This window comes from Nanorana parkeri, unplaced genomic scaffold (assembly GCF_000935625.1).
Source record: "Nanorana parkeri isolate BGI_ZX_2015 unplaced genomic scaffold, ASM93562v1 scaffold281, whole genome shotgun sequence".
NCBI classification, from domain to species: Eukaryota; Metazoa; Chordata; class Amphibia; order Anura; family Dicroglossidae; genus Nanorana; species Nanorana parkeri.
The window spans coordinates 202,303-218,319 of record NW_017306549.1 but is presented as its reverse complement, the minus strand read 5'-3'; the positions used below and the strand labels follow the sequence as shown (position 1 = coordinate 218,319).

Genomic DNA, 16,017 nt, shown 5'->3' with positions numbered 1-16,017 from the left:
TCCCCGCTGCATACAGATGGGGAGAGCAGCAGGGATCCAGACAAGCCCTACCGGCAGGAGGAGAGGACATCGCGATCTACCAGTGAACGCTACGCGATCGACTGGTAGATCGCGATCCACCTTATGGGCACCCCTGCTCTTGTACAACAGAATATCAGACAGTCTGCTTTTATTTGCTAGGACATGTAAACAGGCAGAAGAGTTCAGGAGTTTGATAGAGATTTCAGTGGACAACAGAGGGAAACTAGAAAGCTCAAAGGTTATAGTAGCAAGCCTGTTTGATTCACTTTGATGTTTAGAAAATCTATAGTACATTAAGCTGAAGTAATTTCCTTAAATTCTTCCAGATAAATTTTTCCTCCCCCTGGTGGATCGATGTGATCCAGCGTGCCATCCATAATGACAGCGATGAAGATCTTGTTCAGCGTGTACAAAATGAAATAACAACCAGATACAAACATCAAGCTAACAAGCTGTCCATGGCTGATAAGTAAGGATAACACTTTGAATGCTTTAAACGGTGACATTTACTGTTTGACAGCTGTAAGAGGACCATCCTCCCAAAAATCTGATGACAAACTGGTGCATTGTTCTATGAAAAAGTTTCACACCATACTGTATAGGCGTCCTGTATTCTTGTTACAAAAGTTGAATGTGATGATTAAGGAAATTTAACATATTGTCAGCGAATATTTGTTTTGAATGATTAGTAGAGTTTGGCTAAAAGTAATACTGATAGTGTCCCCATTTTTACCTGCTATGCCATTTCATTATCGTATTTCCCATACATATGTCCATGTTCTCCTTTCCAATGGCTGTCTTTCAGACAGTATATTCAGCATCCTTTTTAAAACTACTGTAAGAAAATCAGTTGCCTGAATAATGGCCTACAGAGTATGTTGTTATAAATGAATCTATAGATAAAAGGGGATGTTAAAGCACAGTTACTGAGGTACATGTTTAAGCTGTAATCTTAGCATGGATATTAAAACATAGAAGCATGCACATGGAAAATATAACTGCCTTTATTTACATATATCATTAAAAACTATAAATAGAAGCAAGGTTATATTGAAAAAAGATGAATTACAAAAGGTTTCGCTTAAGTACCCCTGAGAGGAACGGCACCACACCCCTGTTTCATCATTAGAACAAGCCAAGGGTTAAATAGGGCTTTTAAGGTGCCTTATGACACAGCCAAGAATAATTACAAAAATGTTTGCATAAAGACACTCCTTTAATTTATCAAAATTTGTTAAAAAATAATGATAAAAACACCCGCCCATAAGATTGCATTTGTAACATATTTAATATATATAGCGAAAGCTTCCATCAGAATATGTAAACATGTATGAGACCTCTAAATACCACTCCACTCCAAGGAAAGTGGAAAAAACTATCGATGGTAGATGTCCAAAACAGCTTCAACATCAGATGCAGCCTCTTAGTCATTGGAGTGGTTCACAATTGAACTCATTTCACGTCTCATGCGCTTCTTCAGGAATTACAATTTGGAGGAAATCACTAAGGAAGCAGTCAATAACATGGTTAGAAGAGATGTTGTCTTCGGGATCTTGTGTGCACAGAGAAAATCCAGGCCCTTGGTGGACAGCCACATTGTTGGTTGACCTGATAAGTAGACACCCCAAGCGGCGGGGTATAGATAGGTTCCTTTCCTAGGGAGTCTCAATTAGTCCTCCTTGCTGCACCCGTCCCGCTGCCAACCAGGCCAGAGCCGCTCCAAGCCATATCTTAAAGGAGAACTATGGGGTCATGGGTTTTCCCCATAGTTCTCCTTAGGGTAACGGGAGGACACAAACTAGCGTCCTCCCGTCACCCTAAGCTCAGTATAGCTGTAGCTCGCGGTATACTGAGACACCGCAGCCGGAGCGGATCCCGACATCGATGTCGAGATCCGCCCAGCTGCGTGAGTGACAGCTGGCTCTGCCTATCTAGAGGCAGAGCCAGCTGTACCCGCCCCCTCCCCCGTCCGTTCCACCAGTCAGCGCTGGCGGGGAGGGGGGAATCCATCCCCTCCCCTGTCACGGCAGAGAGACGTGACAGGATCGAGAAGTGAGCAAACACCGGCATGTGTTCGCTCACCTCCTGATCTACTGAGCCGACCTGTGACAGTCTCATTGTCACAGGTCGGCTAGAACTATGAGGTGAGTGAAAAGCACTCACCTTATAGTTCTCCTTTAAAGATTTTAAAGGAGAACTATGGGGTCAGTGTTTTTCCCCATAGTTCTCCTTAGGGTAATGGGAGGACACAAACTAGCGTCCTCCCGTTACCCTAAGCTCAGTATACTGCAAGCTACAGCTCGCGGTATACTGAGACGCCGCAGCTGGAGCGGATCCCGACGTAGATGACGGGATCCGCCCAGCTGCGTGAGTGACAGCTGGCTCTGCCTATCTAGAGGCAGAGCCAGCTGTACCCGCCCCCTCCCCCGTCCGTTCCGCCAGTCAGCGCTGGCAGATTGGAGAGGGGAATCCAGCCCTCCCCCTGTCACGGCAGAGAGCCGTGACAGGATCGAGAGGTGAGGGAACCCGGTATGTGTTCTCTCACCTCCCGATCTACTGAGCCGACCTGTGACAGTCTCATTGTCACAGGTCGGCTTAGAACTATGAGGTGAGTGGAAATCACTCATCTCATAGTTCTCCTTTTAAGCAAACATTTTTGTAATTATTCTTGGCTATGTTATAAGGCTCCTTAAACGCCCCATTTAACCCTTGGCTTGTTCTTTATTGAAAAAAGGTTTTCTTTTTTTCTTTTTGGGGGATGGGGGCAGAATTTGAAATGGTCTTGCCTTTACTACTGTTCTTGACTTTGATGAGAGGATATATTCCATGTCTGCACCTGCTGTGAATGCGTTCTCAGTGTATTCCTGTAGAAAATGTAGAAGGAGGCCAAGTTAAGTGGAGTTCTATTTTGAAACATGTTGACATTATACTGACTATATATATTTACAAAACATTACAAAGATTACAGATGCTTTGATCATTTTGGTGCCGGAAATATGAGGAGGTAATCAATCCATTTCATGCTTAAGCTGCAGCTTATTGTATATCTAGATTCCGGGACTGCCGAGGACTTCAGTACATTGTCACAACACAGATGGAAGAACTGAAGAAGTGCCAGAAACTGGTGAGAGATGCTGTAAAGAATCTTGAGGGCCCTCCTTCTCAAGAAATTATCCAGACTGCATCAGTATGCCACCTTCGAGTTGGTCGGCTTCCACTCCACATGTATGTTTTAATTCCTTTTTTAAAATTGCATTTTTAATCTTCCTCTTTTATTTTATACTCCCAAATATATAACAATCGTTATTTATTTATTTGTAAGTGTATTTTTGCTGTTACATATTTTTAATACACAATGTCCAAGTGCACCAAGAGTGACAAAGCTCCTCACAGTTTAGTCCTTCTACTGTTACTCTTGTGAAAATATTTTTATACAGGGAACCTGCTGGTCACATACAGTTCTGTTGCCTAGAAGAGAAGGGAAACTGGAGTTGATTCTTACAACCAATAAGATATTAGTTTGAGATGTTATTTCTCTATGCTATTCTTTCAATTCCTTCAGATTATGTTTTCAGGATTTCCTAATTCTTGTGCAGATGATATATTCTATGTCATTGGATGAAATAAAAATAGATTCAACATCAGCTGTTTGAGTACTACAGGGCGGGCTTTTGGAAACACTGTTCTAGACTGTGGTGGAAAATGATTGGTGTTATTCCTTTTTTAATGCAAAAATCTGAACAGTTTGTTTGAAAATCTAAAGAACTACGGTATGAGGTGAGTGATTTTCACTCAACCTCATAGTTTGAGCCGACGTGTGACAATGAAACTGTCACACGTCAGCTCAATAGATCGGGAAGTAAGCGAACACATACCGTCGCTCACTTCTCGATCATGTCCCTGCAGAGAGCCGTGACTGTCACTCACGGCTCCCTGCAGGGATTTCCCCCCTTCCCACTCTGATCCTCCAGCGCTGACTGGCGGAACGGACAGGGGAGGGAGCGGGTACAGCTGGCTCTGCCCCTAGATAGGCAGAGCCAGCTGTCACTCACGCAGCTGGGTGGATCTCGACAGTAATGTCGGGATCCGTACCGGCTGCGGTGGTCCCAGTACACCGCGAGCTGTAGCTCGCGATATACTGAGCTTTGGGTCACGGGAGGACATAAACTACCGTCCTCCCGTGACCCAAGACAACCCCCATAGTTCTCCTTTAAGCTTAAAATGTGGTAAACTGCCATTAAATCAATCACTTATGCATTGGTTGAAGCCAAAACCACTCAGCTTTAAGCGCTTTTAGGCACTCTTGGCCACCTTGTGAGGATAGGTACTTGAGGGCTTCCAGTTTTGAGTTTCTTTTAAAAATCCTGGTTCCTGATTCAGTACCTGCTGAGTCAATAATTTGGAATGTGTTTGTTACGGGTCCTTAAACGCCCCATTTAACCCTTGGCTTGTTCTTTATTGAAAAAAGGTTTTCTTTTTTTCTTTTTGGGGGATGGGGGCAGAATTTGAAATGGTCTTGCCTTTACTACTGTTCTTGACTTTGATGAGAGGATATATTCCATGTCTGCACCTGCTGTGAATGCGTTCTCAGTGTATTCCTGTAGAAAATGTAGAAGGAGGCCAAGTTAAGTGGAGTTCTATTTTGAAACATGTTGACATTATACTGACTATATATATTTACAAAACATTACAAAGATTACAGATGCTTTGATCATTTTGGTGCCGGAAATATGAGGAGGTAATCAATCCATTTCATGCTTAAGCTGCAGCTTATTGTATATCTAGATTCCGGGACTGCCGAGGACTTCAGTACATTGTCACAACACAGATGGAAGAACTGAAGAAGTGCCAGAAACTGGTGAGAGATGCTGTAAAGAATCTTGAGGGCCCTCCTTCTCAAGAAATTATCCAGACTGCATCAGTATGCCACCTTCGAGTTGGTCGGCTTCCACTCCACATGTATGTTTTAATTCCTTTTTTAAAATTGCATTTTTAATCTTCCTCTTTTATTTTATACTCCCAAATATATAACAATCGTTATTTATTTATTTGTAAGTGTATTTTTGCTGTTACATATTTTTAATACACAATGTCCAAGTGCACCAAGAGTGACAAAGCTCCTCACAGTTTAGTCCTTCTACTGTTACTCTTGTGAAAATATTTTTATACAGGGAACCTGCTGGTCACATACAGTTCTGTTGCCTAGAAGAGAAGGGAAACTGGAGTTGATTCTTACAACCAATAAGATATTAGTTTGAGATGTTATTTCTCTATGCTATTCTTTCAATTCCTTCAGATTATGTTTTCAGGATTTCCTAATTCTTGTGCAGATGATATATTCTATGTCATTGGATGAAATAAAAATAGATTCAACATCAGCTGTTTGAGTACTACAGGGCGGGCTTTTGGAAACACTGTTCTAGACTGTGGTGGAAAATGATTGGTGTTATTCCTTTTTTAATGCAAAAATCTGAACAGTTTGTTTGAAAATCTAAAGAACTACGGTATGAGGTGAGTGATTTTCACTCAACCTCATAGTTTGAGCCGACGTGTGACAATGAAACTGTCACACGTCAGCTCAATAGATCGGGAAGTAAGCGAACACATACCGTCGCTCACTTCTCGATCATGTCCCTGCAGAGAGCCGTGACTGTCACTCACGGCTCCCTGCAGGGATTTCCCCCCTTCCCACTCTGATCCTCCAGCGCTGACTGGCGGAACGGACAGGGGAGGGAGCGGGTACAGCTGGCTCTGCCCCTAGATAGGCAGAGCCAGCTGTCACTCACGCAGCTGGGTGGATCTCGACAGTAATGTCGGGATCCGTACCGGCTGCGGTGGTCCCAGTACACCGCGAGCTGTAGCTCGCGATATACTGAGCTTTGGGTCACGGGAGGACATAAACTACCGTCCTCCCGTGACCCAAGACAACCCCCATAGTTCTCCTTTAAGCTTAAAATGTGGTAAACTGCCATTAAATCAATCACTTATGCATTGGTTGAAGCCAAAACCACTCAGCTTTAAGCGCTTTTAGGCACTCTTGGCCACCTTGTGAGGATAGGTACTTGAGGGCTTCCAGTTTTGAGTTTCTTTTAAAAATCCTGGTTCCTGATTCAGTACCTGCTGAGTCAATAATTTGGAATGTGTTTGTTACGGGTTAGTGACTCAATCTGTGGTTAGGCCAGGATCAGGATGATAGTCCTAGAGTGTGCGCCTTTAAAAACTGTAACCTGGCAGTTTCTACGGAACATCTGCAATAAAGTATACTGTAGTTCCATTGAATTGTTTTTAGTGTCCACCTCTGCTTAGGCTGAGCTTCAAAAACTGTAAGAACCGCTGAATTGGGCCTGTAGTGTGCACACTTTTGATTTTTTTTCCTAAACTTATAACATTACATTCATCCAACCCTAAGCGCAGTCTTGCTACTCAATGTAGCATGCTGCATTGCAATAAAGTGTACGTCTGCATAATTTCATCGCAATGCACACCAACACAGTGCACACACAGCACCACTGATCGGGTGCTCCCACAACAAATAGTTGGGAAGCCAACCTTCAGACTTTTAGAATAAGTTGCTTATTAGTGTTCTGCATACAATTTTCACTATCTTGCAAAAAAAGGCACAATTTAATATTTAAAGCTATATGTTATTTAATACTTTACTGCAGTTTTATCTTTTAGAGTTAGTAGGAATTTTGTATTGCATTCTTTTTGTGCTCTACTAATGATTTTTATGGGGGTTTTTTAAATATAATTTTGATAAATATTTACAAAAACCACTTACAAAATCAGTGGCATCATTTTATATTCTGTTGGTCCTGTGCTGAAAGCTGAGGCTAAAAGTGAAGAACATTATTATAATACAGGATTTATATAGCGCCAACAGTTTGCACAGCGCTTTACAATATAAGGAAGACATTACAATCACAATACAATTCAAAACAAGATGGTAAGGAGGGCCCTGCCCGTGACAGCTTACAATCTAAAAGGGAGTGGCCAGTGATACATGAGGAGGGAGCTGTGAGGGGATGAATTGTTTGAGAACGTGATGGTTCAGTGGTTAGGTTGAGGTGGGATAGGCTTCCCTTAAGAGATGAGAACATGGCCTGACAGTGAAAGGGTAATACAGAAACAAAATGCTACAGTGACTTCAAACTTACTTTAGTGAACACCATGTAGTGTATAGTCTTTGCAGCAGTGACTTTCAGTTCACCTGGCCTGGCTGTTCTATGCAGCAGATTGGAGGCTTTTCTAACAGCAAGTCTATTTCTTCCCCCACAGCTGTGTCTTTTGTAAAGCTGACGAATTATTCACAGATTATGAGTCAAAGCTCTTCGCTCCTACGTAAGTACCTACTACACAACAAAAAGGACTGTCTTCTGAAATCCAGACAAAACAATATGCTCATGTAGAATAGGTTGGTAATGCAAATGGATTTTCCTTTTTTCTTCTCTTTAATATTGTTTGGTAGTTTTTGTTATGATGCAGCTGGAAGTTCTAGAAAATGAATCATATATTAATAATACCAGGTATTTTGGTTACACAAAGGAAACACTTGAAACCTTTTCATGGTAGCGAAAACATTTAAAGCTGTACACGTCTAGATTTCTTTTGTTCAGGCTGTGGGCTAAAACGTGTGGCTAGATGAATCACCCCTGCCCGGCTACTGCATTATGACAGCTAGTGCTTGGCACTCTCGGAATAACCCAAATGTTGACAGCTGATTTACTGCAGTCACTGTTTACTGACAATTTTCAGTTAAATAATCAACTTTTGTTGAGCTGAGTTGTGGCAGCAGGGTCACACAGAGCTCGAATTTTAGCCGAGTCAGAAAGACTTGGCTGAGGTTGGAGCTGTGTATGGGCAGCTTTACATGTTTTCACAGATTTCTGATGGGGTTCTTTCATGCACCCTTTTTAATTACTAAGTATTTTATTTTGAAGTAGACATAACATTTCAGTCTAGGTCCCCTTTTTTTGTGTTAACACAGCAAGAACAGTAGGGATGTCCCGATACCACTTTTTTAAGACCAAGTACAAGTACTTGCCCTCCAGGTACTTGCCAATAGCAATTACCGATACTTTTTCTTAAAGGGACATGTGACATTTTTTCTAAAACAACACAGACTAATGATTTTATGGCAGTTTCTCACCCAGGCTAAGTGCAGATGTCCCCAAAGCAGGATACAGATGTCCCCAGAGCACAATACATGTCCCCAGAGCACAATACATGCCAGCAGAGCAAAAAACAAGAAAGCAGAGCACAATAGATCCCACCACAGCAGCACAATACATCCCAACAGAGCACAATAGATCCCACAGCAGCACAATAGATTACACTGCAGCAGCACAATTCATCCCAGCAGAGCACAATAGATCTCCCAGCATCACAATAGGTCACAACACAGCAGCGCAATAAATCCCACAACAGCTGCACAATAGATCCCACAGCAGCACAATACATAGCACCAGAGCTGCAGTCTCAACTGGGCGGCATGTGGATCTCTGCAGGGCTCTCAGTTGATCGGACGGGTGCCAGTGTCCGGGGCTGTACTGTGCTGTGTGTGGGGCTGTGCCAGGAAGTAGGAGCAGGAGGTATAGAAACGGACAGGCACTGCCAGGGACAGCTACTGCCAGGTCCCCAGCAGGCTGCCGAGGTCCGGACAAAAATGTAAAGGGCCGTGAAAAAATGTACAAGTACTCGTGAAAATGCCTGATATCGGCCCTGATAACGATACTAGTATCGGTATCGGGACATCCCTAAAGAACAGGTTCAAATAAAAATGACTGGTATTGAAATTCCTTAATTATTAAGATTACTTTTGGTTAGTAACGCCAAATGTATTAGCATAAGCACCACCTGTCATAAAAATGTAATTTGCATCATTCCAAAATATGTATTATCAAGCTCTAATTTGCAGGGTAAAGGGTCAAACTGCCATTTTTGAAGAGATGATTGAAGAGGAAAATGGTGTTGTGGATGATCGCTTACCCAAAACAAGTCGAGGTCTGTGGGCCGCTAGTGAGCTAGAACGTGCTCTAAAAGCCATTCTGACATTTGCTAGAAGCCACCGCATGGACACGTGGCTAAATGACGAAGGTGCCACTTTCATGGAGCTATTTGAAGCATGGAAGAAAGAATACAAGGCAAGTCTAAATGGATAATTATAATTAAAGCACAGAAAATTAAGATGTGCCATTATTGCAATTCAATTTACCAGTTTGTGCTTTCGTGTTCATAAATCCATGCTACTGGTTGACATTGATGCCTTATTGTAACATAAATATATACTAACATAGTCATGTGAAAAAAATAAGTACACCCCTGGGAAATTTTTGACTTTTTCAATATATGTGAATAGACAAACATCGGTTCGAAACTGGCAGTTCTTGCATGGAAACCCACAAACATCTTACTAGAGGAATTTTGAATGGAGGAGTGCTTAAAAACTTCCCAGAGTTCATATCAGAGACTGGTGGGCAGTTATACAACCTACTTACAAGAATTAATTTCTGCTAAAGGAGGCAATACCAGCTTCTGATGCCAAGGGTGTACTTACTTTTTCCATGTATGCCATTACAGCTATTGATATTTTTGTTATTCAACTGAAAAGGCAAATTTAGCTTTTTTTGTTTTTATTAAGGTATATCAATTTTATCTGTTTGAATAAAGCTCTAAAGTTTGCCTGTTCAAATATGTTTAAAAAGTCAACAGTTTCCATGGGGTGTACTTAGTTTTTCACTTGACTGTCAGTAAAACTGATGTAATGTACCTTTTGTTTATTACCATCATTTTCGGATTTGTTTGGTTTCTGTTTTTTGCCTTTTAATGCAAATCATCTTGTTTTATAAATGCAACATGTGCCTTTTGTTGAACTTTGAGCATATATTTTTCAGAAGTACAGGTAAATATGTAAGTGCAGGTTTCATTAACTAGCCAATCAAAACTCACTTTACTGACGTAAGATCAGTACAGGATTGATTTTGATTTGGTTGCTTTGTGTTTTCACTTTACTTTGTTTCTTGAAATGTTTTATTAAATAGGCATGATATTTTTTAGAAATCATGTTAAATAATAAACAATGTTGCCTACATCTATATGACCTAAAACCATTATGCTGATTACATCTCCCTATTGCTTTTATAAACCTTTTTCTGCTGTCTTTAGTTACTTCATGAGTACTGGATGGTCTTAAGAAATCACGTTTCAGCTATCGATGAACTTTCCATGGCAACCCAACGCATTAGAATCCGTCTCCCTGATGAACCAAAGCCTAACCCCCCTGTTCTTCATATTATTGAACCGCATGAGGTGAGTTATTTCCAAATAGTTGTGTTTAACCTTTACAAGCTTACACTGTAGATATTTACATCCATCGTTTGAATTTGGCTGAGCGATAGCAGGCAAACCCGTGAACATTCACACATTACAGATTTTCTTTACATTTCTTAAAACATCCAGTATTTCCTTCTTTTTCACCAGTCACTTTTTATCTGTGATCTTGTCACCAAATGACTTGTTTGTTATGACCAGTTTATTCTGTTAGCCAGCAAACATTACCCAGTTAGAAGCTGGGACAAGTGACTGTCATGTCTATGTGCAGGGTAGTGTTGGAAACAATAAATTGTTATCAGGCTTGCCTCTTCTTTTTTTTTTCGTGGTGTGCAGTAAGAAGAATTTCTGTGAATGTTCATTAGGTCACACAATAGTCTACTAAGTATTTTCCTGCCCCTAGGAGAGTACGCACTAAACAGAAGGGTATGCTGCTCCCTATGTGAGCTATAAACCCTGTGCACAGGAAGTGAGGGCTTGGTGTCTTAGTCTCCTTTGGTTCTGGTGGCCTTCTTTCATAGCTGCCTGGCAGTGGGATCTTCCACATCTGTCCTTCACTGGGGTGTGTCCCCCACTCTTCTTTATTTGCTCACATCTTTACTCCCCTACACTCTCTCTCCTTTGCTCTACACTATTAACCTCCCTGGCAGTATGATTATGCAGGATTTTAGCATGCCAAAGCGGTACATTGTTTTTCATGGCAATTTGTTTTATATTGTAGGCCTGTAATTCTTACTAAATCTTAGGAATGTTTCCCGCTCTTGGTACTGAAAATGAACCCCCGAGCCACACTCGGGAATACCGCCAGGGAGGTTAAGCCAGGTAGGCATAGAAGGCATGTCCTCTGCATGAGAGTCGCATTGCTGACAGTATCCTGCTTCAAGGTGATTCCTTATGCCCAGTTCCACACTAGACCTCTCCTGTAGGCCATCTTCTCCCATTGGAACAAGCCACTTATCTCCCTATTCCTCAGGATCTACAATCTTTGGAGCAATCAGGACAGCGAACTGATGGTATTTTGCCACTACGGAAGGATTCCCAGGTTTCTAGCCCACTCCAGGAATTTTCTCACCAATGTCATCTATACACTTATCACCCTCTGGACTCCCTGGTGTATGTCTTTTATGCCCTGAAGCTTATACCTTAGCTTAAGAAAATATAGTTGGAAGGAATCAACCCCATTGTGTATCTGTAAAGATTAAGTCAAGGTAACTGGACTTGCTGTTTTTTTCTTGAAGACATTTCACTGGTCATCCAACTAGCTTTCTCAATTCAGAAAAATTTACAAGAATTGAGAAAGCTGGTTGGATGGCCAGTGAAACGTCTTCAAAAAAAATACAGCAAGTCCAGTTGCCTTGACCTAATTTTTACAGATATATCATGACCTGAATGAATGAGAACCTTCATAGACAACCCTATTGTGGTGACCCCAGCTGGTCGCACAGTGCTTGGTATTCAGAGTTAATTGCCCTGTCCGCAGATTTTTAATTGTGTCCTTGGGATTGACCAAAGTCCTGTTCTTCTCAGTCACTGGCGTTAATGGTATGACTTGGAGAGCCTAGGTGCTGAGCAAATGAAATCTCAGAGTCTGTCATTCCCATCATGAGCCATCTCCTCCCCCCCAGCAAACCCCCACCTGTATTTGGGACTGCTTTTGAACATCTTGTGTAGTTTGCTTGAAAAAAAAAAAGGTCTGGCGCTTCTCTTTTGGTGTGTCACTGTTGCTATGACCTGTTGTTGTGAGCATTTTTGTATTGTTAGCTAAAACTAAGCCTACACTTTCTGCACAAAATGTGTAGCGTAGAGAGGGAGGAACATACCTGCAAGCTTTTTGCTTAGTGCGCATCCTTCTACGGCTAATACTTAGTAGCCTTTTCTGTCACCCATTATTGTCCCCTAATTGTTTTGATATTGGGCTATTTACTAGATTGTCTTTTTACATTAATTTTTTACATGTCAGAGTAGTATATGAACCGGTATTCTTTAATTTTCTATCAGTTTCTAGGTTTTACCTAATAACAGTTATGTAGACTAATTATAGATTAAATGTATTAACCCCTTCGTTAAAAAAAAAAGCTTTTTCAATTAAAATTAAATAAAATAAATCTAAGAATAATAAAAAAATTTTTTAAAGTCCCCCGCCCATATGTTGGGGGTTTTAAGTCATTTTCAGGCCTAAAATGTGGAATATAACATGGGTGCAAAAAATTAAAAAAGGGCCTCAGTCATGAAGGGGTTAAGATGCTGCAGCTCTTCTGACTTCTAAAGGTATCTTGGCTTGTTCAGTATCTTGGTAATTTTTAATGTTAACTTTAGAGGCAGCTGGTCAATGGCTGTCATTTTTTGTCAAAGAAAATCAAACCAAAAGACATTCTTATGTTAGGTTAACTATAATCTTTATTTTAGTAATCTACAGAAAAGGCACAACTGTAATTATTGCAAAAAAAAAAAAAAAAACGGTCTACAGTGAGTTCCAGGTACTGATTACAGTTCTAAAAAACATTTGAGGTGCAAAAAAGCAACCATTGAATATATTAAAACATATTGAAACTCATAAGAATATGTAATATATTAAGGGGCATTACTCCTTGATGTGATGTAATTGCTGCAATAGTTTCCTTTTTTTTCATGATAAGAACATTTTCATCAAGTCCAGAAAACACCTGTTGATACAGAAATGTAGTGTCCTTATCTTTTCCCCTGAGAACAAACATTGTTATTGATCATGTGTAAACTACTAGTCTAACCACTCCACTATGCAATGGAGATGAACAAAGGCAGACATGTTTCGTTGCCACCGACATAAGGCTTATGGCGGAACACAACTGCTTGCAGCTGGCCAGCACAGTAAGCCTTACGTCTGTGGATTTTACTTTCCTGCTATAGGCTCATGGTTGGGATCTATTGCTCCTTGGATCCCCGCTGCTCTCCCCTGCATGTAAGGTCTAAGGCAGCGGGGTTTCGAGGAGAAATGGCCAGCAGGGGGGGGTCGGAGAGGGATCTGGGATGTTTACTGATCCTTTGTGTGCAGCTGATCACTCCAGTGTTAGTACTATGTGTCCCCAGTTGTTTACAATGTGTCCCCAGTTATGAATGAACAGCAAGTTCTTTACATCACTTTCTGTTCATTGATGAGTTTATCAATGGGTGGAAGCATCTGTAGAGAGACTTCTACCCATTCATAACTGGTGATAGTAAATGTTTTACTATCACCAGTTATGAATGGGAAGCCTCTGTACTGAGTGCTTTCCATTCATTGAGTGCTGAGGCTGCAGAAAAAAAGAGATTAAGCACTCTGTGTCCTCAATTTCTTTTTCTATTTCAAAAAGGAAATGTCAGGGATCTAGTTAGACTCCTGATATTTCCCCAAAGCCTCCCAAACAGTAAAAAAAAAAGTTATAAATAAAACAAATTGAAAAAAAACAAAACACAACCACACAAAGCCTTTTAATTACATTTTTATGTTTTGTTTTTGTTTTGTTTTTTTACAGGTGGAGCAGAACCGTGTAAAGCTGCTAAATGACAAAGCTGTTGCCAAGTCACAACTGCAGAAGAAGCTTGGGCAGCTCCTTTATCTCACTAATTTAGAGAAGGTATTTAAAATGCTTTGGTTTTGTTTTTATTATGTTTAAAGCAGCCATTTTCATAGTTCTGGTATAAATACAATAGCTAGATGTTGAGACTATAGTTTGGATATTTTATTGTAAGGGCACTGTTCTTTAGGCAGCTTTGTAGCAGACATTTTTAGACAAATACACAATAGCACGGGTCCCCAACCCCTGGGCCGTGGACCAGTTATGGGCCGTGCCATGTCAGCAAACGGGCCGCAGGATTAGTATAGGGGCGCTTGGAGCTTGTTGTTTACAATGTGTCCCCAGTTATGAATGAACAGCAAGTTCTTTACATCACTTTCTGTTCATTGATGAGTTTATCAATGGGTGGAAGCATCTGTAGAGAGACTTCTACCCATTCATAACTGGTGATAGTAAATGTTTTACTATCACCAGTTATGAATGGGAAGCCTCTGTACTGAGTGCTTTCCATTCATTGAGTGCTGAGGCTGCAGAAAAAAAGAGATTAAGCACTCTGTGTCCTCAATTTCTTTTTCTATTTCAAAAAGGAAATGTCAGGGATCTAGTTAGACTCCTGATATTTCCCCAAAGCCTCCCAAACAGTAAAAAAAAAAGTTATAAATAAAACAAATTGAAAAAAAACAAAACACAACCACACAAAGCCTTTTAATTACATTTTTATGTTTTGTTTTTGTTTTGTTTTTTTACAGGTGGAGCAGAACCGTGTAAAGCTGCTAAATGACAAAGCTGTTGCCAAGTCACAACTGCAGAAGAAGCTTGGGCAGCTCCTTTATCTCACTAATTTAGAGAAGGTATTTAAAATGCTTTGGTTTTGTTTTTATTATGTTTAAAGCAGCCATTTTCATAGTTCTGGTATAAATACAATAGCTAGATGTTGAGACTATAGTTTGGATATTTTATTGTAAGGGCACTGTTCTTTAGGCAGCTTTGTAGCAGACATTTTTAGACAAATACACAATAGCACGGGTCCCCAACCCCTGGGCCGTGGACCAGTTATGGGCCGTGCCATGTCAGCAAACGGGCCGCAGGATTAGTATAGGGGCGCTTGGAGCTCCTGCTCCAAGCCCGCCCCTGCAAATAGGCCCGTAGCCGCCAGTGAGACTCTCCGGACCCCTGGTGAGAGCATGCACTGGCCACCTGAGAGCCTGCACAGCCACCTGAGAGCCCCACTGACCACCTGAGGGCCTGCACAGCTACCTGAGAGCCCCACTGACAACCTGAGAGCCCGCACTGGAAACCTGGGAGCAGAAAAACAAGTTTAGGGCTCTCACTGATTCTGCATTATGGTGAGTTGTATAATTATGTCATTATATATTACAATTAAATATTAATAGAAATAAAGCAGTGCACAAAAAGTCGCTTGAATCATCCCGAAACGACCCAACGTAAGCACCCCCACGGTCAGTGAAAAAAATGTATTCCACTAAACTGGTCCATGGTTCCAAAAAGGTTGGGGACCGCTGCACTATAGTATAGGGCACAACTCTGATGTCCTTGGATAACAATCACTGAAAAACCGCTAAGCCTTTATATGTTTAGAAAGTGTACTACAGTGTGTGTTGATTCGCTGGAAATAGGCTATGCTTGCACCCATGGAATTGCTGTTTATGAGTCTTGGAGCAGTCTTCATGGATGGAGTAGCTACTGAAAAGCATGATTCTACACATTCTATATGAGAAATCCATAAATGTCAGAAGTTGTAAATTAAAGCTTATAACATTTTACATTTATTATAATTTTTAGTCTCAGGATAAAACAACCGGAGGAGTGAATCCAGAGCCCTGCCCAATATGTGCCCGGAGTCTAGGAAAACAGGTAATTTTACATTTTATCTTACTGATAAAGTTTACATTTTGTACGTTTTCTAAGGCAAGGCAATGTATAAAGACCATGACAAGTCATTGAAAGAGGAGCCAAAGCTTAAAACCCCCCCCCCCCCTCCCCTTCTTTACAAACCCTCTGCCCCCCTCTCCTTCTCTACAAACCCTCTGCCCCTCTCTCCTTCTCTACAAACCCTCTGCCCCTCTCTGCTTCTCTACAAACCCTCTGCCCCTCTCTCCTTCTCTACAAACCC

At 41.2% G+C, this 16,017-nt stretch overlaps 1 protein-coding gene across 1 annotated transcript in view; it reads left to right on the top strand.

Moving 5' to 3' along the window:
• The window catches only part of SHPRH (SNF2 histone linker PHD RING helicase), a 66,825-nt gene that overhangs the window by 39,716 nt on the left and 11,092 nt on the right, over positions 1-16,017 (top strand). Inside the window, exons 19-25 of the mRNA XM_018557359.1 lie at positions 348-490; positions 3,073-3,246; positions 7,300-7,362; positions 8,939-9,164; positions 10,186-10,329; positions 13,842-13,943; positions 15,687-15,758. Of these exons, the coding sequence (XP_018412861.1) occupies positions 348-490; positions 3,073-3,246; positions 7,300-7,362; positions 8,939-9,164; positions 10,186-10,329; positions 13,842-13,943; positions 15,687-15,758 (924 nt within the window). The remainder of the gene's footprint in view (positions 1-347; positions 491-3,072; positions 3,247-7,299; positions 7,363-8,938; positions 9,165-10,185; positions 10,330-13,841; positions 13,944-15,686; positions 15,759-16,017) is intronic.